This window comes from Ixodes scapularis, unplaced genomic scaffold (assembly GCF_016920785.2).
Source record: "Ixodes scapularis isolate PalLabHiFi unplaced genomic scaffold, ASM1692078v2 PGA_scaffold10__122_contigs__length_95168666, whole genome shotgun sequence".
Classification (NCBI taxonomy): Eukaryota; Metazoa; Arthropoda; class Arachnida; order Ixodida; family Ixodidae; genus Ixodes; species Ixodes scapularis.
Genome location: NW_024609836.1, coordinates 71,232,167 through 71,258,298, shown reverse-complemented (window position 1 = coordinate 71,258,298; position 26,132 = coordinate 71,232,167). Strand labels below are relative to the sequence as shown.

At 45.2% G+C, this 26,132-nt stretch overlaps 1 protein-coding gene across 2 annotated transcripts; it reads left to right on the top strand.

The window, feature by feature from the left end:
• The first annotated feature begins 102 nt into the window (after positions 1-102).
• LOC8041518 (RNA-binding protein pno1-like) lies at positions 103-24,516 on the top strand. Of its 2 annotated transcripts, none has more exons than XM_029974127.4 (8): positions 103-193; positions 2,526-2,695; positions 5,623-5,772; positions 8,069-8,152; positions 13,833-13,893; positions 16,382-16,499; positions 21,970-22,040; positions 24,371-24,516. In XM_029974127.4, exons 1-8 carry the CDS (start codon positions 145-147, stop codon positions 24,436-24,438), a joined length of 771 nt encoding a protein of 256 aa, XP_029829987.2. In that variant the 5' UTR covers positions 103-144; the 3' UTR covers positions 24,439-24,516. The 2 variants fall into 2 exon arrangements, with proteins under 2 accessions (XP_029829987.2, XP_029829988.2); XM_029974128.4 differs by lacking the exon at positions 103-193 and adding an exon at positions 210-264.
• The last annotated feature ends 1,616 nt before the right edge of the window (positions 24,517-26,132 follow it).

Sequence of the window (26,132 nt, the reverse complement as noted above, 5' to 3'; positions counted from 1 at the left end):
TTGTTTAAAGAATGTTTATTGTTATCTAACTTGTAACATATAAAATTATTTTATAAAATATTTATTAAATTATAATATAAAGATATTTGCGTTTTCTTACAGTAGCGCCCGTAGCGCCGCATCACTCGAGCTAAGAAGTTTTGAATGGTGCAACAGTCCTTTATATCTCCTTTTTCACGTGGTGAAAACAGAGGTAAGTCAATCTGTGACAATATTGCATTGTTTTATGTGATTTAGGCGAAGCTCTGTATTTCCAAGCAATCGGTAGGTTTTTTGAGGCGATCTAGAATAAATACAGCGCGCGAAACCATCCATGAAGTTTGTGAGTTTGTCAGTAGAACTGATCGGAACTTGGGGGAGGCGTGGATGTTGTGGGTGGAATTCTCCCGCTTCTTGACCGCTCTCGACGCCAGAAACGTTAGCCACCGTGTTATTTTTGCTTATTTAATAATACCTGTGTCTCTCGATGACTCCTGACCTAGTGCTTTAAATTCAGGTTTCAGCGTTCACGCGAATATGCGTCAGATGACAGGGACCTACTTCCTTGAATGGGCATGAACCGCCGATTACACAATACTCGGAGGTGTGCCAATAGTCGATGTTGTATTCGCCGATGTTCGCTACCTTACGTCTTCAGAAAACAAAGCGGGTGTGTGTTTATTTTTTTTTTCAAAATACCGTTTTATTGGCTAGAGGTTGATACCTTTGAGCCGTATGACACAGCCAGCGAGCTGATTGAGTGCACATCTTTATCGAGTTTTGGGATCTCCGCTTAGGTGCTAGGTTCAGCAATCAGTGTACTCACAAGATGAGGAAAAAAAAAAAAAAGCAATTGAAGATCATGAGGTCTTGCAGTGAATAAAAATATTCATATTGCCAAAAAAGAATGGTAGCATGTCGTAAATATACATATTCACACAAGAAAACGTTTAGATAAATATTGAAAACGCTTAACTCATCTCAGTTTTTTCAAAGCTCTTATGTTCTACAAGAAGGAAAAAATTTAACTAAAAACTTGCTTTTCAGCCATTTTTTTTTTTTTTTTTGCAGGAAGTGACGAGTTTGCTATACAGCGATGCAATGCTTAAGAATGGTTGGGCTTAAATAAACGATAAAGGGTATTAAACACATTGCACACCTGCCTGGCACACTTGACGTGTCTCCTGGACTTCCGGCAGGATGTACACACTTGGTCTGTTTTGCACATTTCTATGATTGACAGGAAAACTTCCTGGAAGACAGTTTCCTATTGTTTTTTCGATTAACACTTGCTGTTCGTCTGGCTACATAAGAATGAAATGCAGGGGGGAAGGTAATCGGTGTATGAGGGTGAGGGGAAGAATCATACTTTTGGTTTTTTTAGTTTCTGGGCTAGATGGCCCAAGCTACCGCACGTTATAAAGGGTGCAGCCACTAGCATCCATCCATCCAGCGAGCAAACATTTGAGCGGATTGTTTCACAAAGATCACACCTCGTGCACATGTGCATCCCAGTCTTGACGGTGGTTTGGGTTGTCCTTAAAAGAAGTGTCGTTTCAAAGCCGTCCCCTATCACTCCGAGGCGCACGTGACCCTCTGCCATTGGGTGGAAGCAGAGCTCAGAAAATGTCCGTTACCGTCGTCGTCACTCGTCTGGATGCTCAAGTCACCGTCAAGTTCAGGACGGCTAGGAGGAGCTCCAGTCGTTCCGCCTCCGGCGCGAGCTCCCTTCGACGACGCCTCAACATCTTGTGCGCCTTGAGCACATGCACGCAGCCAGACCCCGGCGGAAGGCATGGAGCACGTGCTGGAGGCTGTAGGCACTCAAAACACGCGCCTTGCCATTCTCATTCCGTAACTCGGCCTGGGAACTCGCAGAGAATTCGCCTCTGGAGAACTGACTCAAAACCCCATCCGAACCCTGGTCTTTGCCAAGATTGCAGCACTGCCATTTCTGTTGCACTGGTAATCGCTGGTCTGCCATTGCAGAAAGCTTTTTGTGTAACGGGATTATTATTTATTTTTTTTATACGCAAGCTTTCTAGCTTTGATAACACTTCAAGGGTCTTGTGAAGGCAGTGAGGGTGTGCTGAAGGTGGTGCCCCTTGAGCACTCTTCACTTTTATCTAATAGGCCGTAGTAACATTTTGTGAATAACTGCAAGTGTAATTAGGTGCATTTCTAAAAAGGCAAACATTTTTAAGTGAATTTCATCTTGGCTCCAGTAAACATAGCAAAATTACTTTTGAAAGACAAGTTTCTGCAGCTTTATGCCACGTTGGGAAATCTGAGGCAAAGTTCCGACTTGCTGATCTCCACTTAGCAGGCACTAATTCCGGCCAAGGGGCCTGCAATCTGACCAAGGCCTATTGCATAGAAGGTGCCAAGGTTTTGGTTGCACGTCAAAAGATCCCCGGTCTATCGAAATTAGTCCTCCTCTGGAGCGTGCCAGATGCCCTTTGTTGGTTTGGCACGTAAAGCCCTTAAATTTGTAAGTTGTCTTTGTAGCTTTGCATGGATTTTGATTGTTATTGTCTGGGCTTTAGGAGACCAGCGTTTTGAGATGCCGACACAAGATAGTGCCGCCAAGGAGGCGGACGACGGTTTCCAGCTGGTGCAGAAGAAATCACGGAAACGCAAGATGACGATGGACATGGATGACGCGGACCCCAAGGCGGGCGCCGTCGTCTACCCGCCCGCCAAGCAGGAGAAGTTGGTACGGTTCCAGGACTGCCTCTAATTAAAAAGAAAAAAAAAAAAGAAATTGATTTGAACAACTGTTTGCTCCCTGCCAACTTTGGCAAACTCTGCAGGGATACTATTAGGAAAGAAAGAAAAAAAAAAAAGAAAGCTTGCATTTTTAATGCACGCACGACAGTTGGTGTAGGACTTTCTTGATGGAAACTGGTTTGTCGTGTCCGGGCAAGCTGTTGCTAAGGTGCCCTGGAGGATTGTGTGCCGATGATTCATTGCAATGGGAAGCAATTCTCACGTGTTGCAACAGATCTCATTAATTGTATGTGCATTGCATCATGAGTCTAGGTATAAAAATTGCAGCGTAGTATATTCATCTAATCTGGTTGCTGTAAAATAGCCAATTCTTGCAGGCTCAACATTTTGCAAATTTTCTGAAGTGTGAGTTTCGAGAATATTTCTAGGGCACAACATTTCGCAATTTGATGCATTCGTTACCACAGGCTGATATATTTGTGTCATCAATGTTTTGCAAAAAATTTTCGAATTCACAAAGTTTAGGTTTTTGCACAAATGAAGTTGTTTACAGTACTCTTTTTGTTGAGGTGCCAAGGCAGGCTGCCAGTGCAGAAAAAATTTTAGCGATGCCGAAATTACTTATATTCAAATGACATTCAAAATTTTGCTGGCAATGAAAAGTGTAGAACAAAAGATGATTTTTTTGTTTTTATGTGTGCCTTGAATGGGGAGCAGTCCCAGGGATCCGTCGGCTTTCGTAACTTTGGGGTGAAAACTGTTTTCCAAATAAAAAACAACCTATTTCTCATCAAGTTTTAGCCTAAAATGAAATTTATTTTTATCCATAAAAGTATAAAATGAAATCCTATTTAACCTTGTGTAAAGCACAGTCTGGTGCATTGCAAATATAATTGAATTTTGTGGTCTCACGATACGGCTGTTCATATAATTTTTTCAGCTCTACTATGGTTTGTCGAAAGCCATTTTATTAAAACTTGTTATAGAGAACGAGCGCATTTCATCAAAGCACGGTTTAGAGGAAGCAAAAGCCCAGTTTAGATAATCACCGTTTATAGAAAAGTCCTACACGAATTTAGCAAATCCGTTCGGCCGCCGTAATCAGGTGCGACGCAAATGTTTGTTGCAAAAACCGTAGGGATTTGACGTGCATAAAAACTTGTAGTCTTACCTAAAACCTTTCCCACATACACTGGCTGCCCAAGCCCTTGAGCAACTGACTCATCGACTGGCTCATTGGTCGAGGCCATACAGCCAAGTGAGCCAACTTTGAAATGATGCACAGAATTCGGTGAACAGTGTTCGCCATAACAAGGCTCGTTGCCACTTTCTCTAAACCAAGTTTCTCTATGTAGGGATTCGATAAACAAAAGTCTTTAAACTGATGTTTGCTAAAATTACCTTCGGTAGAATGTGTGCCTCCGATTTTTTCTGTCCAGTCCACTATCTTAGCTGGAAAAATCGGCACCTACACGTAGCAGCCTCCAATTTTGATTAAAACTGGATTTTAGTGGTGCATTTTATGTTGCGATATTCGAGACATAACTCTCTTCCTGCAAAAAACAAAAAGATGAGCAAACTTGCCACGTTAGACGGCGACACTGACGAAGCGTGACGGTTGTGCTTGTGGCGCCATTTCCCAATACGCTCAGTCAGCGGATGACACACTCGGTTGGATGCAGACGACGTCTCATCTGCACCTATCTTCTTTTTTCTTTTTTTTTTTTTTAGAACTAACATTACGGTCTGTTTTCATGACAGGCTCCAAAAGTCTCTACTGAGATGCACATGCTAAGATGAACATCAGGAAAGATAATTAGTGGGGTCTAGGTAATAATTTTGTGAACTGTTGCGTTACACTATCGTCTTGCCGTTTGCTGTGGCCATCAGTGTTATCCTGTTTAAAAATAGTTACTTACCTCGAGTGTTTTTCTTTTTTTTTTTTTTTTTTCATAATTTTTTTTATAAAAAAAATGACCCTCTTTGTTCTGAGTGACTTCATAAATTATAACTGTTGTTGGTGACAGGTTGAGTTCAGGGGAAGCACCTGCGACCTTTTTCCACTTCAGCAGAGCGAATGCTGCAGGGGAGGTCACCTCCTCTCCGTTTGCTCTGTTAAAAAAGTGGAAAGGCGCGGGAGGAGCTTCCCCCGAACTCCCAACCTCTCACTGACCATAGAGTAGTGTGATTAGTGTGAACCTCAATGAAGAGCATGCGGAGTTATATATTTCATTATTATTTAACGTGACAATAATTTATCTGCAGGACATCCGCAGGAGCAAAGACCATAGATTAACAAAGGTAGCGGTTGTCTATTCTAGAATGTGGATGCTTAGCGTTCATCCTTGTTACGGGGCGGGATCCGTGGAGAGCCTTTTCGGGCAGGTTCCGCCGAGGTGAGAAAGTGGTGGGTCGACGCGCCGGCAGTAAGCTGCTACTTCTGCCAAAGAAGTTTGGCCTTAATCGATCACGGCATTGCGTACCTACGAGTCTGTAGCAGGTTTGGAATGGCAGGGCAAGCCCCTCCCATACACCTCCTTGCTCCCTATGATTAGTGGTTTCCTCCTCACGACTTGCCTCCTCTTCAGCCAACACCTTCGATACTCTGATGCAGGTCGAGAAAAGTGGGACAAACTCCTCTTACGAAGCCTTAAACTCTTTGTGCTTTAGCAGAGCAAACCTAGGAGAGGAAGCAAGTCCACCCACCTCCTCTCCAGCTTTCGCTCTGCTAAAGTGCAAAAGCATTGGGCTATGTGTGAGGTGCTTGTCCTTCCTCGAACCTCAACGCTCTTTCCACTTTGTCCGGCCATTCTAAACCCGCAACAGGCCGCAGCGAGTGCACGCTTCGACGCAATCACCTCTTTCTGCGCACAACGCGTCGTCCGAGCCCCAGAGTCCTTTTCTCTCCCGCAGGAGGGCAAGGGGGAGCTGCGGCGGATTGCGGTGCCCGCCCACCGCTACACGCCGCTCAAGGACAACTGGCTCAAGATCTTCACCCCCGTGGTGGAGCACCTGCACCTCCAGATCCGCTTCAACCTCAAGTCGCGCTGCGTCGAGATCAGGGTCAGTGTTTGGCCCCGCAGGCACCAATTTGAATAAGTTTTCTTTCTTTTTTTTTTTCCATGTCAATGCATTTCGCACTTCTTAGGACTGTGTGCCTTAAAACCTCTCTATCTTACAACGATAAAACGCGCTGCAGCCACCTGTGAGGTGGCGGTGGAACACTTATGGTGTCTGCATATTTCCTATTTTGTCTTGCAAATACCTCAAAACCTTCGTTCTAGCAAAATGAAGTTCCAGGGTCACCTCGTAGGTGGCGCTAGTGTGCCAGGTGTGTGTTCTCGTCCTAATAGATTTCAAGAAGTTTTAAGGCCCAAAGGCCTAAGAAAATGTGAGTGTGTGAATGGGCCTTATGTCTGAAATGCCACAAAGTGTTGGAAAGACTGTGTCCCCTGTGGAGAACCAAATCACTGACGTCTCGCCCAGTAGTCCAGTACTCTACTATTTAGGAGCATTTTTTATTAGCACAGTTATAGGAGTTGTTATATAGGTACTTGCAGTGGTGTAGGCAGTGGAGTGGTTTGGGCAGTCAAAAACAACAACCCCACCCTTGAAACTCCAAAGCTACTCCGCCCCGCCGCTCCGAGGCGGCCGAAAAGTAGGGGAGTGTGGCGAATGCGAACATCTTCCTCGCTTTTGGACATAGGGTTCATGGAACTGATAATACGCCCGGCCTGTGTCACGTGTTGTTTCCGCAGCCAAACGGTGACAGTAGTGTCCGGTCGTCGGAAGGCTCAGTCGGCTGAGATGTTGGTCAGCTTGTGAAGTTCAACCAGTGGCCATTTTGAACGCCAGACAGTCTTCAGCAGGTCGCTCCAAACATGGAAGTTCACCTTCCACTCGTCGATTCGGAGCAGGTCTCACGGAGCAAATGTTTGCTTCTCTTGTGGAGCTTGGAAAGCGCTCCGGACCTACCAGCGGAATTCACCATAACTCAAAATGTGTCTCTCGGTGTAAATATTGCATTATTAGATTTATGTGTCCTGTCGAAGTACTTAACAAAATAGGTTTTTTGTGAGTTTAGTGTCCCTTTAGGTATTTGCCCTGTTGTGTTTTTATCAGGGTGTCGAACCGGAACCGAACCGAACCGAAAACCGGAACCGAACCGGTATTTTTTCCGGAACTGAACCCGAACCCGAACCGTTATATTGTTATCGCGATGAACCCGAACCGGAACTGAACCGGAAAAAAAAGAACGGTTACCGGCTCATGTCAAAACGGTTCGGCCACGCGCTGTTGACAATGAATATGCTATCAATGCCATTTGTTTTTTAAGTGCCGTCAACTGACACACCTCGCTTACATATTTTTCTTCTCCACTCAGTCTTAGGAATATAAACGCTGCATCCATGAATCTTGACAAACGCTGCATCCATGAATCTTGACATAGGAACCAGTATTGCGCTGGTCGCGGCTTGCACGGAAGGAAAAAAAGTGGAAGGCTGTGCAAAAAAAAAAAATCGCGTCACGGGATTTCATTTTCCTACAATCTCGTAAATCCTAAATGCTGCTGTGTGCTCATTTCATAACACGTTTCTAGAACACGCGAGTTCTTGAAGCTTGCTTCCATCGGAATGAGAAAAGAAAAGGCTGTGGAGTTTGATAATAATGCATCCGGTTTCGTATAGGGACTTAGAAGCTAACATATTTGTGAGACAGCGAACTCTTCTATTTTAATATTTATCCTATTACGTCCTTCTGGCGTTGCGTTCGGTGAAGTGTTTTTCATATTCCGCATCTTGTTTAATGAAAACTTCTTTAAGGGTCTAATTTGAGTTACCGAAGGCTAGTTCAAATAAAGAAGGCTGTATTTTCTCCCCACTGTTCCTTCAATTGCTTACACGCCGAGGTGGCGGGATAGTTAGCGAGTTCTACTTGTAAGTGGGTTTGTAAGGAGGTCGCGGATTTTACAGCTACTGCGTCGGACCCAATTAGATGAAGTCCGAATGCGTAAACGTCGGTGAGGTAACCTTTGAGTGCACATAAAGAAACCATTCCTGGTAGAAATCCCTGAGCCTTACACTACGATGTATCCCGTTTCGTATGTGCTGATTTCAGATGTTTTATTTATAATTTATTTTGATGTTGCAATTTGTCATTTATAATTTCCGAACCGGTTCGCGAACCGGTTCGCGGATCGAATTAATCGAACCGGAACAAAATAAATTTACCTGAACCTGAACCGTAACCGAACCCGTATTTTTTTCGGTTCGACACACTGGTTTTTATGACCTTGTTTTCAAGGGTTAGTCTTTGAAAGTTTTTAAACGTCTGTCTGACAAGGTGTTGCTTTCTGCAGACGTGCAAGGAAACCGAAGAACCGAGCGCCCTCCAGAAAGCGGCAGATTTCGTCCGGGCCTTCACCCTGGGCTTTGAGGTGGACGTAAGTGGCACTTCTTGTTGGATTGGCCGGTCAAACTGGGCGGGCCATTGCCAAGGTCTGGGAATTAATTTGCTCATTGAGTTTATTGTGCCAAGGTTACAAGACATGTGGCAAGCCAGTCTCGATTGTGTGTGTTAGGGTTTTTTCTTGGTGCCTCGGTCATTGGTGAACGTTGGACACGATTCATTCATACTGTCAAGACCAGTTATAACGAAGTCAACGGGAATCGGAAATCACTTCGCTATATCCACTTTTTCGTTATAACCGACTTCGGATAGCAAAGTGCAAAAGGGAATGGGAAATCATGATCGCTCCGCTGTAGCTGCTATTTCGTTATAACCGACTTCGTTATAATTGGTCTCGACAGTACCTGTTTTGCCTGGTAGGGTCATGGAAAGCTAATGTCCCTTAATATATATACGACGGCAAGAAGTACAGTGTTTGGTCATAGGCTATGCAGAGTGTGACACGGTTAGCACGAACTAGCAACCGCTGAATTATTTTGTTTTGCTCGTAGACCAACTTGGGTAGTAAAATTTGGGTGTCCATTGGCGCTCTGAACGAGCACAATGCGAAAAAGTGCCTCTGTCATGTTTACGCTAACAATTCATGGTGCCGTAGTTTTGATTTCCCAAAGTCCTCTCGTCGCAAGCGAAAAGAGTTTGTTGGATCAAATCTCACTGCATATTTCCATGTTTCGGAAGCGGGGATCAGATTTGCGAATTATGGCTTATTTATGAGACGGCAAGCTCTAGCAAGGTTTTGGGGAATTGGAATTGGAACTTCTAAATACTGAAAACCTCGATGCAGCGAAATTTGCCATATGACGAAGCCCTTGTTTTACTTTATTATACGTGAATTTAGATGCGCTCTTATTGATGCCTTTAGTTACCTTCTCTCCAACCATGAGCACCTAACTCTCCTACCGAACACATGAGAAAAAATGGTCTCTTTTTTAGTTTGAGAGCTAAAAAACAGTGCGGAACAAAATCTGCCCAGATTCTGCACGTGCAGCATTTCAGGGCCATTTGGCCGGCGGCCGCAAACCCGGCGTGATTCCAAAGCTCAATGTGTACTCTCCGCCTCACCTGCTTCTCGAATGCACTGAAATGAGGCCGCAGTCGGCCAATGTGTTGGCCTAAGGAAATCCGGCTTCATTGTTGGCTGCGTCGTCGTCTCTTCTCTTGCGGTGCATTGTCCTCTCGGTTTCGTTGCTTGCTCCGACAGCCCGCTTTGTTGTCTGCCATCTCTCCAACCGCCTGCCGTATTTTTTTAACTATCACGCACATTCTCGAGGCTCCCAAGACGCCGAAGCATCGTCGAAGGTAGGCAGCTTGCACTGGAGGCAGAACAACTAAAAGACCTCTTTGCTGTTTTAATCTTGTCAGGGAGTATAGTCTCGTTTATGCACAGCATTCTTGGCTGTATGAAAGAGCACATCTAGCGCAGAAGAACCGTTCCCAGAATGGCTCGACGACACGGATAATGATAACCAAGTTCAAAGACAGCTTTTTCCTGACCAGCGTGTAGCCAATGATGTGTAATGTCACCTCATCGTCGCTATATGCCGATGACACATATAGCGACGACGAAGGGATAATGTCACCAAGCCACGTAAAATGAACGAAGATGCCTTGTTCTTATAACAATTCGTGGAGGTCAGGTGCCTGCGTAAGAATCTTTGTGGCTTGGCTGACTCGACCGGCATCTATTGCGCGACGTTGTCTCACCGTTGCTATATGGGGATAACTTAGCGATTTTGGGATGATGACGTTACAAAGCGACGCAGAATGTATGAGGGTACCTTGCTCTTACAACGATCTGTGGAGGTCGGGTGCCTGCTTACGGTGAGCTTCCCTTGATTCTGCGACGAACACTAGCAAATGGGGTACGCTGGAGGCATTCCAAGGCTGAAAAACTGTGTTGGGCCAGCTCAGGCTTTTTAGTGATGCCCAACACAAACCATATATTGTCGCATGTAAGTCAACCTTCTTAGGAATGGGTATTTAAGATTAAAAGATCTAAAAAAATGGGTACCGTGTCTAGAAAGAAAACAATTATTAACAACAACAAAAAAATCTTGTTTTTCTTATTGGTTAGATATTCAAAGGAGGTTAGGGAGGGACACTACCAGATAAAACAATTTGCGCAAAAAAAGTTGATTTTCAAAAATGTCATTATTACATGTACCAACACCTAGAGAGTATTTCCAGAAAGTTTCATCAGTTTACACTGCATAGTTAATTTTTTATAAATTATTTTCTGTCCACTGAAGCTAAAGAAAAGGTAGAGGTTGGAGCACTTTGAACACATTTTTCTCCATTCCACTTTTTGGCGTAAATTTCACTTAAGGAAAACTATCGTTTTGTTATTACGTAACCTGGATTCAATTTTGTGAGTTTTTCTGGAATAAAAGTTTAAGGGGAAGATAACTATGGAGCTTGTATTTTTTTATTTTTGTAATTTTTCATGCTCAAGGACTAAAAGTTTGGGCAAAGGATGGAAATCTAAAACACAGTTTTTGTGTTTATGTGGCTTTTTTGTCATGAAAGATGGTATGATATAGAAATTTAGCTCCATAGCTATCTGCTTGGGACTATCCTAAAGCAATATAACACATGAAAACAACAAATTTAAGTAATTTCAAAACAATAGCTTTCCTATGCAGACATGCCCACTTTCATCTTCGAACATTTGCAATCTTTTTGTACTTCACCCAGGTTAGCAAAATTTGTTAGAAATGTTCTTAGCATCAGCAGAAACAAGGACTGTAAATGTCATTTAAATCAGGCAATTGGTTCAGACATTCACTTTTTTGGGTAGTGCCCCCCTTAAGCCTATATTTGGAGTCGACCTATAGCAACGTTTCTGGATCGGCTAAGTTGACGAGCTTCGGGAAAAAAGTGACGCGCTGCCATTCACTGCTACGTAGCGGCGCTCGTGTCGCAGCCTGTCCAACCCGCTCATTCCAGTCGGCCTGGTACCCTTAGATATGCCCTGAAACACATCATCTTTGGGTGGGTTCACGAAGTGTAACGACTGTTTCCAGTGTGATAATGTCTGGATTGAGACAACATTTCCTTGAACTTATGAGGTAAATTCACGCCCGTTAGGCCTTCTTAATTTTGGCAGTCTTTGACATTCAGCACCAAGCAATGGAGAAATGACTGCGTCTATCGTGGTTTCCAGCACGTGGACCGTTGTGTTTTGGTCGTTTGCGGGCTGGTATACCGTGAGCTACCCTCTTCTGGTGTTCTGTGTTTGTGTCAGAAGTTCAAACGTAAACCGCTGCATACATTCCAAAGCCGCAGTGGCTGGCGTGCGTCATCAAGGAATGAGGCTCCCATCGGCTCTCGTGCGGTGTAGTTCCAAAAAATGTTACCAGAGAAGCCCTCTCCACGGCGGCGCAGTGCACGCAGCGGCCTGGCTGCCGGTAAGAGGGAGCGCTGACAGCGCATGCGAGCTCCTGATTGTGGATGCTGGTCGTAGACGAATATGAGACACATCAGCTATGAAATAAGTCTCGTTTTACTTTAAGATTGCACGAACAGAAAATCACGCTCGGTAGTTCGACCCAAAGCTAGGCACCTACGCTCCTATGCGTTGCATTATACCGTCTTAAAATGGAAGAAATCGTAAGTGTGCATATTTACACTCATGTGGCCGCAGTAGAATCAGATTCAGTTTTTTAAAAAGAAGTGCGCAAGGGCCGCTGACGTGCCCGCCGACAGCCTGATTTTGCAACGAAAAGCCAGCATCCTGAGCTTGCCCAGAGCCTGGCCAGCCTCGCGGACCGGTCGGGCTGGAACAGCGCCACCATGCTCGCACGATTGGAGGGGGCCGGCTTTCCGAAGCACGTCTAATGCAGAGCTTGTTAACTGAGCCAATCTAGTAATGTTGTTCCTATACTTGGCCATATTCGCGACTCCAGCAAAACGGACGCCACCAAGCGGGAAAACCGGGAACCAGCCAGTCCAGGTCGCTCCGCGCCCCTCCGCGTCTCTGGTGGCTTTCGCGGACACGTGTTGTCGGCGCGATGGTGAACGATGTAATTTAACGAAGGTCCGGGAATTTCTTAAGTTTGCCTGAGTGTTCATTAGTGCGGCGAAGCCTCAGTAGATTGTTTCCTTCCATCACGTGTTTTCGATGTCTTGGATGGGGAGGAATCGCGGAAAAAACGTTTTAATTTCTTGTTTGTCTCGAATCACATTCAAAATGACGACTACTTGGTAACTGATAACGGGTTTCTTTATGAGGATGTAGAACAGTTGGAGGACGACAGACGAGGCATTTCATTGGAGGGAACACCAATGCTGCAGTCAAGTGAATGGGAAGGTTCGATGGCTGCTTTTCTTGAGTTTGGTTGTGTTCGATTAGCTTCAAGTTTGAGCCACCCACGCCGGTCGGTGCGTTGGCTATTCATCTTGGCTGCTTTTCGCCGAAAAAGCCTCTGGACCACTTTGAAGGAGTTGGGCTGATTTCGCAATTAATAATTGATTCAGGAAACCCTGCTCGCTGCAAATGATGAATGAGGGAAATTATGTTTTCAAAAAGTGGGGGACGCGTCTCGCAACTTTAGAAGCTGTCGCGGCATTATGATCTATCGCGCCTCCAATATTTATATTATACCCCCGTCGAATTAAGCCGGCGGCAATATACGTCTACATTGCTCAGGTTGACGGACCACAAAAATACTAATTTTTTCGGTTCAGGATTCGAAGTCAAGTTCAATGCAGAGAGGTTCTGCGTGAATCTCCAATGAAGACTTTCTTCAGTTTGTCCGCATTCGTCTCCGTGCTACCGGCTTGAACCATTTGGTTAAGTTTAACTTAGTACCTTTCTGTCTGTCAAATATATTTTTATTCAGCAGTTCACCTAATAGCTAGTTAACTAAGCTCATATTTCAAACCGAAGAATATACTAATATCGCTTTAGTGGGACATAGTACGTAATGTAATATATAACCCGCTCGTCAAAATGACTTCTCGATTGCTACTAAAACCTGAATTAAAATACGAGTATCAGCTGCTTAGTGGGGTGCCGGCGGGTTAACATGCTCCTTGGCTCAAAAAGCGCTTGCTTAATTTTCGTAATTTTCCTGCAGCCGGTGTTGTTGACCGAGCATACGACTGAAGCTGTTTCTTAAACGCGGATACGCACAAAAGCTCGATTTCGTGGACAGATAAGTCACATGGTCGAGGCATGCAAGTTGGCTGAAAATTACTGTCGGTGGGAGAATTCTGCATTCATTGCCGCTTTCCTTAGATGATCAAAACTGATTAGTACATTACCGTCTCTCTAGAGCCCATAGTTTCGGTTTCGAACGAAATCTCCGAAACAAAATTTTGACATGAAAAGAACAAAAAGCACAATTGGAAAACAAAACTATGCTCTGCAAGTTTATGTGCACCGGCTACACTTAACCGTCTCAGTTCAAATACCCATAAAATTGGGCATTAAACAAAAGAAAATCTGTGAAATTGAACGCGCCACCTGTTGAGGCGGCCCGGCCGAGCCGACGCGACCTGGACTCAGCCGCCATGTTTGTTTGGTGGTGGCGTCCCCTATAGGTCGCTGGAGTCGCGAATACGGTAGTGACAAAACGTTTTCAGTTTGATCTCTTGCCGTGTTGGTAGATGTGGCATGCTTGCTGATTTGCGGCCTGTCCTCCTCCCTGTAGGATGCCCTGGCCCTGGTGAGGCTTGACGAGCTCTTCCTCGAGTCCTTCGACGTCCAGGATGGCAAGTAGAACTTTCGTCATGCTTCTGTCCATTTTTAAGTTCTTGCGATTTTTTTGCGGTGGTGTTGCGTCCTCTGGCTGCGGTGTTGAGCCTCTTGTTCCCAGTTTATGGCGTCTGGTAGTGAAAGACTGACTGATACCCGTTTGGTTCAGTCAGAGAACCATGAAAATTAAAAATTTAACAAGTTTTTAAAATCAGTCTAGAGAAGTAACCAGCATGGCCAACGCGGCTTTCAGGAAGCATAAAGTGTTTTTTTTTTTTTTTTTGCAAAACTGCCCTAATGTAACGGTTTTACTAAACACTGCTCCACCTCTGGTGAGGTGTCTGCAGCCATGCCGGTGGTGCTTTTGCGCCACTTTTTCTATTTGTTTGCACATAAATTATTCTTCATAAACATTGTTTTTGGGTCTGGCAAATTTCGGAAGCAAGAGAGGTGGCCGTGTGGGCGGCAGAACACGAAGCACATGATCGGCGACGTGTTTAACTCGCATAAACCCTCGCTTACTCTACTTTGTTTGCCATAAAGGTTGTGTCGGCGCATCCCCCAGGCCATTTCGATTGCCAGCTCCTCTTGCCTTCAAATAGCAAGTGGTGTATGGGAGAAGTAGAGTATGAGTTGACGTTCCTTGATGTTGCCTACCACTCTGGCTGGAGCAGTCATTTACGACGCAAAATACTTGAGCGAGCTGGATAACACTGCCTCAGTGCACAGAAAAACATGGGGAGAAATTTTGGCAGTAGAAATTGTTGCGAGAGTTCAGGTTTGGTGTATGTCACGTGAAACCCACCCGTTCGACTCTGACATCACACTCTCAGCCTTATTTCTCAGACTTGCTGCCAAAATATGCATTGATCGACGAACCAAGCTCGTCTTTAGCAGTCGGGGGGGCTGATTCTTTCTCAACTGGAGAATGGAGCACTTTTATCCCTGAACACTTTAGGACAATACAGGGCCCTGTGTGTCATAGTGTTCTCGTGCTCACTTTAACTTTGTCTTCTCGGGACAAAAACGTCACCACACCCTCAAATCCCGCAATCTGCTGCTCCAAGAAGCATAGGACCAACTTTGTGCCTCGCGTTAAGGGGGTTGTATATTCACTCCCCCTTTCCTGTGGAAGACAATACGTTGGACAAACTGGGCGATGTCTAGATGACCGCCTTCGAGAACACTCCAACAACATTGTAAACGCCAACTCTGGCCACTTGGGGATACACTGTTGGGATTGTGGGTGTGTCGCACACTTCAACAACAGCACCGTGTTGGGCAAAAGTGTAAACCAATTAACAAGGGAAATCATCGAAGCCGAGAACATCATACGACTAGAGGACAAATGTGTTAGTACGCCGTCGATAACATTATCACAAAAAGAGAATAATTATTTAACCGCAAATCAGCCTAAGCGTTAGACAGGAATTTTTTACTTATATGTCGTCTTTTTCTATTTGCAAATCGTCTAAAATCTGAAGAAGTAGAAGCCGAAGTAAAACACAATATACAAAGTTGTTAGTGAGCGCTGTGTGAGAGGAGTGTTTTTTGGGGTGTGTGAATGCTTGAGTGACAGTTTTTCGAGTGCACTAAATGTCGACAAAAGGGGAATTTAAAAGATGTGTCACGTAGGGACTGGCTAATGTACTAGCAGTGTCGCATGCCCTTTCTTTTGGAACTAAACAAGACGTGGTCAATGGAAGGATTTTGGTGCTTCTGGCATATTTTTCTACATAAATTTTGTTTTATCCAAGATGTTTGCAACTTGACTGAATTTTCACATTGTGACAATATAGCATTTTAAGGTGAAGTGGCTGGTGTTTTTTTTTAATGCAAAATGTGTTTTAGGGCTGCTTCCCGAGCCAGTGGTGTCACAAAATGTAAAAAAATGTGATTACCCCGTCAATTGTCTTTACAAAAGACCGCATTCCTCGGCGGTGGTCGAATTGCCAACCTTTCACTGTAATCTGGCACCTTGTCCCCTGCACTCTTTGGTTACCGTGGTTTTAGGATGTGTTCGTATATCCACGCATGTTGTTGCAAAATCTTTGTCGCCTCATTCGTGGGAAGAGCTCAATACACGCCGCATATAAACGCAGTTCAGCTTCATTCTTGTTTTTGTTCTTTGCCTTCATTTGACATTTTTTACGGGGGGATTGGTGGCCAAGCGTATTAACGCGCTGCAGCTTGGAGCTTATAGAGCAAAAGTTGGCACTGAAAAACCCAATCGTGCAGGCCCTGCCCGTTTCTGTCCAGATGAGCATCGTAGTGGTGTGCTGTCATGTATCACTACTGCACGATGCACATCAGACTCCTGGCTGTCTTTGCGGCGGCTAAATTTCCCATCTACGGCAGATACAGCAGACGCCCATACCAACTTCCCACATAATTACAAATTTTACCATCGACTTCTCCTTTGTCTGGCTTGCCTGGCAAGCATGAAATACAGTAAAATGGGAAACTGGTTAGGGTGGCAACGATGGTTTCCTGCTGTCCTTGCAGTGAAGCCCCTGAAGGGTGACCACCTGGCCCGGTGCATCGGGCGCCTGGCCGGCAAGGGCGGCCGCACCAAGTTCACCATTGAGAACGTCACAAAGACACGTATCGTGTTGGCAGACAGGTGCGTTGCTTGTTCTCAAGCTGACGCTCCTAAGGGTGTACTTGTGCAACGGATCTTCATCTACCGAGAAAACTGAGCACGTCGTAGAGCCGCGAGAAGGAAGTGCCGCGGGAAGGAGGGGCTGTTTCAAAAAACTTGAGCGGGCATTCGCAGGACGGAGTCACGCGTAGTTGAGTCGGCAGAATCTTTCTTTTTGAGAACATGTTTGCGGCCCTTGGGGGTACATCATACAAAAGACGGGGAAAAAAAAAGAAAAGAAAGGCGCCCCACACCTCAATGCTGCTAAGCATAATCCTTCCCCAAACAGAGGGGGCTGGTCACTCTGACAGGACGACGAATATTCTGTGGGCGGGTCACAGATTCTTGGCGGCTCCGCGCAGGCTCGGTGGATTGGGGAACATCCGTGACACGACGCACGTGTCCTCGGATCTCCATGACGTTTAATCCCCTTCTCGGCTAAAAGCTCCGTAGTGTGAACACACCACAAAGCACCCCTTCCTATGCTTGAGCGCTGCTTGCGGCATAAATAATGACCTCTTGTCGTCCATTCATTTCCACTGGAAACTCTGCTCTTATGACATTTTAACATATTTGACTCTCATCTGTTTTCTTTCAGATTGAGGATTGTTTTGTCCTCTATTCCTTTAAAGGACACATGGAAAGAAAAAATATTTTTTTTTTAAACAGCCTAGTTGGGAAAAGGAAGTCAGAAAACGAATTTGCAACGAAAAATAAATTTTTTTAGAGCTATATTTGCGGCGCTATACGAATTTGTAGTTGGCGCCCGCGGGTGCTGCGGAGAAGTGGCCACTATTTGTCACGTGACAGGCCGCTGTTTGTCACGTAGTACTTGTGCTCTTTCGGAAGCTTCCTATGGTCTCTAAAAGTTACTTATTCATCTTTGTTTCAAGTGCAACAAAAAACGAAGATTAATAAGTAACTTTTAGAGCCCAAAGGAAGCTCCTGAAAAAGCGCAGATGGCGGCGGCGCCGTGGAACAGACGAACTTGCACGGCGGCAGCAGCGTCGTGGAGAAATCTTTGAACCGGCACAGCACCACACTCAGCATGCGGCAGCGGCGCGGCGCAATGGCGCACAGGTGTACCATGTGACCTGCAGTGGCTCCTGTGGGCGCCAAATACAAATTCGTTTTGCTCTATAACATTCTTTTTCCATCTAGGCTGTTTAATAAAAATGTTTTTTCCCTTCACATGTGTCCTTTAAGACAGAAGTATTTGCTTCTAATTTTGCTATAAAAATTGTCAGGAGAGCAAAAACTAATGTATCGAAAGGATTTATTTCCAGACATTTTGAACTCTGATACTTCCCGAGTGACTTGAGCGATATAGTAACGATTCTGTGCTTGGTTTCTAGTTGTGTTGAAAAATTCCAGCACGTTGGCTGGATGGTGGTATTTTATATCTAGGGTTCAGTGTTTTCGGATACCGTAATATCCCGAGTCATCGCCCACCCCCCTACCACCTGAAATTCGTTAAAAAAGTGGGGTGGGCCATGTCTCGGTGGGTGAGCACAAACACTTGAAAAAAAGCGGAAAAAACGCCTATTTTTCTCTGCGTATCTAGCGCTGATGCACAAGAGATACATCAAACTCGAAACTCGATTTAGTTTCATTGTTTTATAGAAAAAATGCTCACGAAAGAATATTTTACTATAGCGAAGTCCGTTGCTTGCATACGCGCTAGAAACACCACCGATCTGCATATAGCACGAACGTTTGTTTCGTGAAAGAATGTCACCATTATGTTCTCCTAGTTAGTAAAAAAAAAAAAAGAAAAGTCTACAAGAAAATAGAAAAACCGACCAGGCGCAACGAGCGAGCGGACCAAAGAAGCGACCAAGAGCAATGCTGGGAAAGCGGGAAAGCCGGCGGTCGCGTTGGCAAATACTTTGGCGTCGGGCCAAGTAGGGCGCCTTGTCAATTGCAAGCCCTTGCGCAACTTTCTTGTTTGGTGCGTACATACGTGCGTCCGTACACGGCGGGCTGTCAATGCACGGTTGAGACGCTCTGCAAACGTCTGTCTAGGGCGTTCCAGTAAAGCTTTATTTACGCGTTGGCTTTGCCTAAAATATTGCACAACCGCGGTCGCGACGGGCGGGAAGAAGGAGCGGGTTCGCGGTGACCTTACTTGGGCGGAGACAGACTTTTACCTAACACTCCGCGGTTACATTAACAAACTCTTATTTTGTTATCTCCATCGTTTTCTTTTCGCACGGATACACGACCACTTTGGGGTCGCTCACGGAGGAAATGCGTAAACAAAAAGAAGTGTCTTTCCCTCCTTCGTTTTACTTTGTCACGGACGTCCTCCAACTGTAAGGTCCGCGGCCGCGTCATTGGGGTAGGATGAGTGTTCGCGGATCGCAGAGTCCGCGCTGGGGTATTTGAAGGGGTGGGCGATGACTCTGTGTTTTTTCGGAAATCGATATTGGCCCAAAAAATGGGGTGGGCGATGGCTCGGGGATGGGCAATGACTCGGGATATTACGGTATATCCGAAAAACTTTGAAAGAACCCATCGGTAAAATTTTGGCCAATTTGGATTTATCCAATGAACTCCGAATTTCGATGTGCCAATTGCCCCCCCCCCCCCCCCCCTCCCCCCACCCCACACGCAAATGTATTTTACAATAAACGGTTTGATCAGCGCAGAGTCATGATCCTGGGAAAATGCCAGCACCTTTTCGTTTCAAATTTCGGTAATTGTACTTTCGGGTCGCTACAAAAGTCACTGTTTATGTTTCCAGTTTGGGCCATACTATTTGCGCTTTAGAGGAAGAGAGGTTGTGGTTTTGTAACAGTGAAATCTGTGGACCATAGAGACTGCATAAAGTGGGGAAGAGGGACAATTGAAACTTCCCTATTGCATCCTTTACCACTCCACCTTGCATGGCCGCGCAGTAGGTTGATGGAATAGCATGTTATGAACACCAACTTCCTAGCGACCACCTCCAGGAGTTTATTGATTTCAAGGTTTTTACATTTATTGAAGCAACACTTAGTGCAACCTCTGTCGTAGGACAAATTAGTATTGCCAATAGTAATGGCACCAACGCCAAATACAACTGAAGAAAATATTAATTGATACCATCACGTTTTTTCTTTTGTCCAGCATATGCTTACACCTGGGTATTATTTATTCATTTTTAATAAGAAACACTATGAAATTATACTCCAAATTCAGGAGAATTAAGAATCAAACAAAAATAAGCTCTGAATTTTCGGCAAAAAATAAACTTCAAAAAACACCCTCCGAATTCGGCGAAAAATAAACTCCAAAGACTCGGAATCCCATTTATACCTTGATCACACTAGGTACAAACCTGAAGTAGTAGTGTGAATAAATCAAAGCTAAAAGACGGCACTTGCAAAACGGCTATTTTACAAAAAGCAAATGGCACAAGATCCCTTTTTTTTTTTTTGAGTATCTCTGTGTGTCATTGAAAGACTTGGCTGCTTTGCAAGCCAAACCACCTCTGTCTTTTTTTTTTTTTTTTTTTGTCGTAATATATATTAGCTCTCCACCCTATGTTGGCCCTCAAAATTTTAAAGTGATAACTTTAAGGAGCTCGTTTCGCAGAAAAGTGGGTGTCGTAAGCGTGGGACGAGAAAATGAACTGCCACATGACTGCGAGGGAATTTCGAACAACGCTCACGTGAAACATGACGAAACGCATGAAATGAAGGTGCTTAAAACATGACATGTAATGCGAAATGAAGGTTGCAGCAAGTCTCAAGTGGATTTCGCTTTATAAAGGAATTTAAAGAATTTTAGGCAGAGGTGGGATTCAAACCCGCGACCCTTTGGTTGCGAGCCAGGCACGCTATCAACTCGGCCACGCAGACAGGCTTGCACGACTTGGTAACGAGCGGGGGTTTAGATGTTTAGCTATCGCTTTCCACTCTTAAAGGGGTAGGGTAACGAAATTCCAGCGCTCACTTTCTAGCTTGAATGTGTTGCATGTTGCACTGTAACCTCAAAAACACCAGTCTTCCGTTGAAAGGCACAGGAAAACTAATTTTAAAGCCAAATAAACAATCTTTCAATGTGCACCTGGTGGATGCATGCGGAGCCTATTTGGGAGGTAACTAGCAACGTTGGGGAACTTCCTACGTAGTCGTGACGTAGCAGATTCTTCGCGGCAGCGCCGACCTTAGGAATTTTAACATTTTCCTTCTTAGCTTTCCTCCTAGCTCAACTCACAAATCGCGCATTGTACCAAACGGTCCAAGAAGACGGAAAGGAAGGACTCCCCTCTTTCTCGGACCCTTGTTCCTGCAACCGAAAACAGCCATTCTCTCCCTAGAAGATTAGCCCGTCGCTCAAAACTTGAACAAAAGTTGCTTTCCCCACCCCGTTCAGCCCTAAGCTGACAGTGTTGTGGAAGCTACATGCTCCTTGGGCCAGCCACACGCTCGTCACCCGACGGGTACTTCGAACGGTTCGGTTGTAACGTGCCGACGCTATTGACACCACCACAACGCTTACAACGCCACCAAGGACAAAGCTCATAACCACCCCTGCCTTGCTACTCCACGAACGCGGGAAATCTTTCCTTTCTGTTTTTGTTTGCGCCAGATATCCCATGACGCATCGCGCTCTCCGTTCGCTTCTCTTCAAGCGGTTGCTCGAGTGCACCGTTTGGAACGAAAAATATAGCCAGTCGTTCAAAATACAAGCGTGTGATTATCATTTACGGTTATTGTCCGTCATACTTCATTCACTTCCGAACGAAATTTGAATATTTCAATTTTTGTTTCCGTACCCCTTTAAAGGCGAAGCTTAAGCGCCCTCCTGTGTTGCGGATGGGCTGTCTAGCCCCTACACCCAAATGAGTTTAGGACCCCTGATCTATAGGGTAGCACTGGAACACTTTTGGTCTTTGTACAAGTAGACTGAAGGTTTTGCTGTTTGGGAAATCAAATGCACTCGCTTTTTTGAGAGCTGGTCACTTATTACATTGTCAGAATTATTTCAAGCCCACGGTGAAGGATGACAAGTAAATATTGGGAAATATGCTCAGTTCCACGGCTACCCAATCGATGGCACCATTCATATTCGACTATTCGTGTATTCGACTTGCTGCCCACGAGTTGGAGCTGCCATGTAATATGCCAGGTGTCACGGTACTAACAGTTGGTTTGAAAAGCGCCGCCAAAGAAGACAAGCAGACGTTGCAGCGTCTCGTTTCGAGGCTGGATGTGAAAGATGCATTTCATCCGCGACCTTTGTATTCACCCATGCTACTTACCACACCCAGCATCGTAACGATCCGCAGTATTACGTGGCTGCGAAACCGCCAGCCGGAAATGGAAGGTGCAAAACAACTGTGCATGAAACGCACCAGTTGAAGATGGGCTTTGGCCGCTGTAGCTTGTGCTCCTCGTCAATCGAGCTTGGACGAGAGAAGGGTGTACTCAAACTAGCTGTGCGTGTGTTGGTTTCTTTTCAGCAAGGTTCACATACTCGGCTCCTACCAGAACATCAGGGCTGCGAGAACAGCCCTCTGCAATCTGGTTCTTGGTAAGCCTGCCATGTCAGAACATGAATCTGGGGAACCTTGTACCGTTCAAATTTTGCCCTGTCCGCGATCTGCGGTATTAGTTCCCGCGTCGTGGTTTATAGCAGGTGCACCTGTGTTTATCATTCATTTTCGATAAAGCTTTGCTGTGTCATCCCCAAAGATAGCCCATCCCATGTTTTTCACCATTTATCTCTTCATTTTGGGTGGGCGTTCTTACGGGATTTCACGGTAGGCAGGCAAGCACGTTTGGGACGTCGTCTGCGAATGCTGCTGTGGACTGCTTGAAACAAGTTTTTCTTTTTTTTTCTTTTCTGAACAATGTAAGTTCATTTGTTTAACTCTAAGCTTCCACCACCTGGCCGCACCTTTGTAGTAATTCGTAGCACAATACGATAAAAAACCTATTTTTGCAGATCGTTTAGAATGGGTTCGAAGCGCGAATGTATGTGCTGTACACCAGGGAAATTTAACTATTACCATTGATGCGAAGAACTTTTTTACTGTTTATTTTTAATCTGTTGTGCACTGCAACAGGCATCCTCAATACCTTAGGTATTGCAAGCATGGGTGATCTGGCGGAGATCTAGCATCTTGATCCTGATCGCCTTTCATATATGGCAGGGGTGGCCAAGCAGCGGCTCTTCGCGTGTTAAAGTGCGGCTCGCGACTCCCTCCCCCCTCCCCTCTCTCCCTCCTCCTTACCGATCACACGAGCCCTTCCCCAAAAAAGAGAAATGGTATGCGGATATATCGAAAGACAAGTTGCGGTTTGGTACTAGATAACAGAAAGTATAAAACAGAGAGGACGAACCACAGACGAGTACATTCTTTCACTGAAAGAATGTACTTGTCTGTGGTTCGTCCTCTCTCTGTTTTATGCTTTCTGTTATCTAGTACATCTTACCAACACGCTCGTTAGGAATATAATATAACGGTTTGATAGTTTTGTGTTACTGCTACCTTACGTACAGTTGGACTGCTTTGGACTCGGATAGATTGAAAGTATAGTTTGAGTTTCGTTTCTTGCTCTGGACAGAAATATGACCCCACCCCCCACGGCTCTAGGAAATTTTGTGCTTTTGCTTGCGGCTCTTAGTCCGGGTCAGCCTAACCGCCCCTGATATATGGGAAACACTTTCTCTGTTCGTTCTCCGTTCACACCACAACCTCATGTTCAAAATGTTAAGTATAGGTACTTTGTTTCTGCTATCCTTATGCAGTACACTATTGGAAGTGGGTATCTGAAGTAGTGGTGCATAATGTCTGTAGTCGGTGACAGGTCAAGAACAAAAAGGAAGCTCTTCCCATCCCTTTTCACTTCAGCGGAGTGAACGGTTGAGAGGAGGTCGCCTCCTCTTGAGCGTTCACTCTACTAAAAGGAAAGAGGTGGGAGGAGCTTCTACTTCGTTCTTCACCTGTCACCGGCTATAGTGTATTTAAAAACGAAAGACATTACCAAATAATTTTGCTTCTTTTCCTGCACCATTGGGGGTTGTGACCGCCACAAATAGTAATTAACGTATTTATACGTAGAGCACGAATTTTAGTGGAAGGCTTAGGTGCCAGGTTTGTACCCACCCCCCAGTCCTAATGAAAGTTTAATGTTGGACGATAATTGCACATTCTATGGAGTGACAGACTGTTCTAAGCAGATTGCACCATAACCTAACAATTTTTTTTTTTTTTTTTTAGCAGAGATTAATATTGTAAGATCCCTAAGAGTGCCCACCCATAATGAAGAGTTAAATGGTGAAAAACAGGAGGAGGGCTATCTCTGGGGGTAAGACAGCAAAACTTCTTCAAAAATTAATGATGAACACAGGGGGCACCTGCTACAAACTGCGTGACACAGGAGCTGATACCGCAAATTGCAGACATGGCAAATTAGCGTTTCACGTTGCGATAAATACGCGGGAATTTACTACGAACTCCCGTGTCACGGGAAAGGATATTGCAGACTGTGGATGGATCAGATTTGTGTTTCCCAGCACGATAAACACGTGGAAACCAGCTAAATTTGCGTGCCAAGGGAACTGGTGTCGCCTGTGCAGGTCGCGGACAAAAACGCGGGAACCCACTGCAAATTTGCTTGTTACCCATACCGGTACATCAGCTCATGCAACTGATGTGGCTCCCATCAAACATCGCGCAATGTCCGACAGCAATCGGGTTGGGGGGGGGCCATGTTTTGGAATTTTTATGTTGCGGATATTTAGCCAGAAAAAACAGAATGGGCAATCCCTCGGGGGTGCGCGTCCTTGCGGGCTTTTACGGTAGTGCCACGGGCAGCACTGTGTTTCTGACCTCTCGTTTCTTTTTGTCTATGCAGGCAAGCCCCCGTCCAAGGTGTACGGAACCATGCGGCAACTAGCGAGCCGGATAGGAGAGAGATTCTAACTTATTTTGATCGGAACACCAAAACAGAGTACCTAATAAAGCTAGTCTCAAAAGCACCCTCTGCGGTTGGGCACTTTACATCTGCTCCTATTCGTCTTGAATGGTTGCTTTGGGACACTGCAACTGTACTGATGGCTGGCTGAAGACCGTGGAAGTTCTATGGATGGTTTATGGCTCTTGATGCTGTTTTGAAACTTTAATTGGCACAAATGAAATAAACAAAGTAGCCATTTGACAAACAAATGGTGAAAGGGCTGGTGCATCACATTTGGTTCAGACACGAGTGTGACCTTGTGCATCGCCGCTGGACGTGACCGCTTACGAGAGCTTTATGCCTCATTCTTTCATCGTGGGTTCGAAATGATTCTGTCATTGTTATAAGCGACCATTTCTCGTAGATAGCACATAGATTTATTCTTGCAAATACTGCAGAGACCTTTGGTCTAGTTGTACAAAGATTGGAAAGGTTCCGGGGTCACCAGGGGGTGGTTCCAGCGTTTTCTCTTGTAGCAACCGGTTGTGACACGATCGATCACACTCATACCCAGCTCAGAGTGCGCTGCAGAACCCCAGAATCTTCTGGGTTCAGTTCCCGACCCTGCCCGTCTCAACCCAGACGAGCGGCGCACGACCACACGCCGGTGCGGCGCTCGTCTGGGTTGCGACGGGCAGGGTCGGAAACTGAACCCAGAATTTTGACACACGTTAAGAGACCCTGGGCTGAAAGTCTTACCACGTTGGCCAAATTTCTAGTTTTCAGCACAGATATCGGGCACCCACTGGTGCTGACTAAACAGTGGCTCACAGCCCTAAAACGCCTTGAAGTCTCGCGAGGAGAGAATATGCTGGCACTATCTCTGGGGTGTCCGTGGAACGCTTTCAGTTTTTGTACATTTCCTTTTATCTTTCGAGCGTCGTTCCTTTTTTTCTGGCTCAAAATACTTTTGACAATGTTATAAACAATCATTTCTCCTAAATGATATGTGCATATGATCTCGGAAATACCACAAAGGCTTCGCTCTAGTGAAATGCACTTCCAGCGTCAACTTGTAGATGGAGCTAGTGGACCAGTGTGTTCTCTCATCATAGGAGATTGCAAGAGCTCGATCCTAAGCAAATGCAAGTGTGTAACTGGGCCTTTACTTCCCGCTCTCCAAACAAATGCATGACCCAGTTACTTTTTTGCTCAAATGCAAACAAACAAAGCCTTTGGTAAGGTGGTGAACTGGGCCAGTTCGTCGAGGTTAAACATGGTGGGGAAGACAGCTCAGAAGATGTGGACTACGAAGAACAACAGACACGACAGGAGGGTGCTGTTCTCGCAGCTGAAGAATTTTAATGGAGGAAATCAAGGCAGAAAAATATACATGGTATCTTAAAAGATTGCACACAAACAAATGGCCACACTCGCCAACCATGAAGTGTGGCAGTAATCTACATTTCTGCCCGTTCACTATGTGACTTGTTTTTTTTCCGCAGGAAGGATATCTCTTTTGCTGACTGCTCCAAAAATGGTTCACTAACACATAAATGCCCATGGCACCAAATGTGGAAGGCTTCTATAATCTCTCTGGTCTCCCTATCCCTGTGCGTGCCCAGAATGGTGACCCTGCCAAAATCGAGCCGACATTTGAACTCTGCAGTGAATTGGCAAAAGCCCCCCATCCGTGGCTCCGAGCGAATACGAATGTTCT

Bases quoted from the DNA above. Each gene is read 5' to 3' on its own strand.
- LOC8041518 (XM_029974127.4), top strand. From the start codon at position 145: ATGGTGCAACAGTCCTTTATATCTCCTTTTTCACGTGGTGAAAACAGA. The intron at 2,696-5,622 runs GTACGGTTCCAG...TCTCTCCCGCAG, and splicing joins CCGCCAAGCAGGAGAAGTTG to GAGGGCAAGGGGGAGCTGCG. The intron at 13,894-16,381 runs GCAAGTAGAACT...CTGTCCTTGCAG, and splicing joins GTCCTTCGACGTCCAGGATG to TGAAGCCCCTGAAGGGTGAC.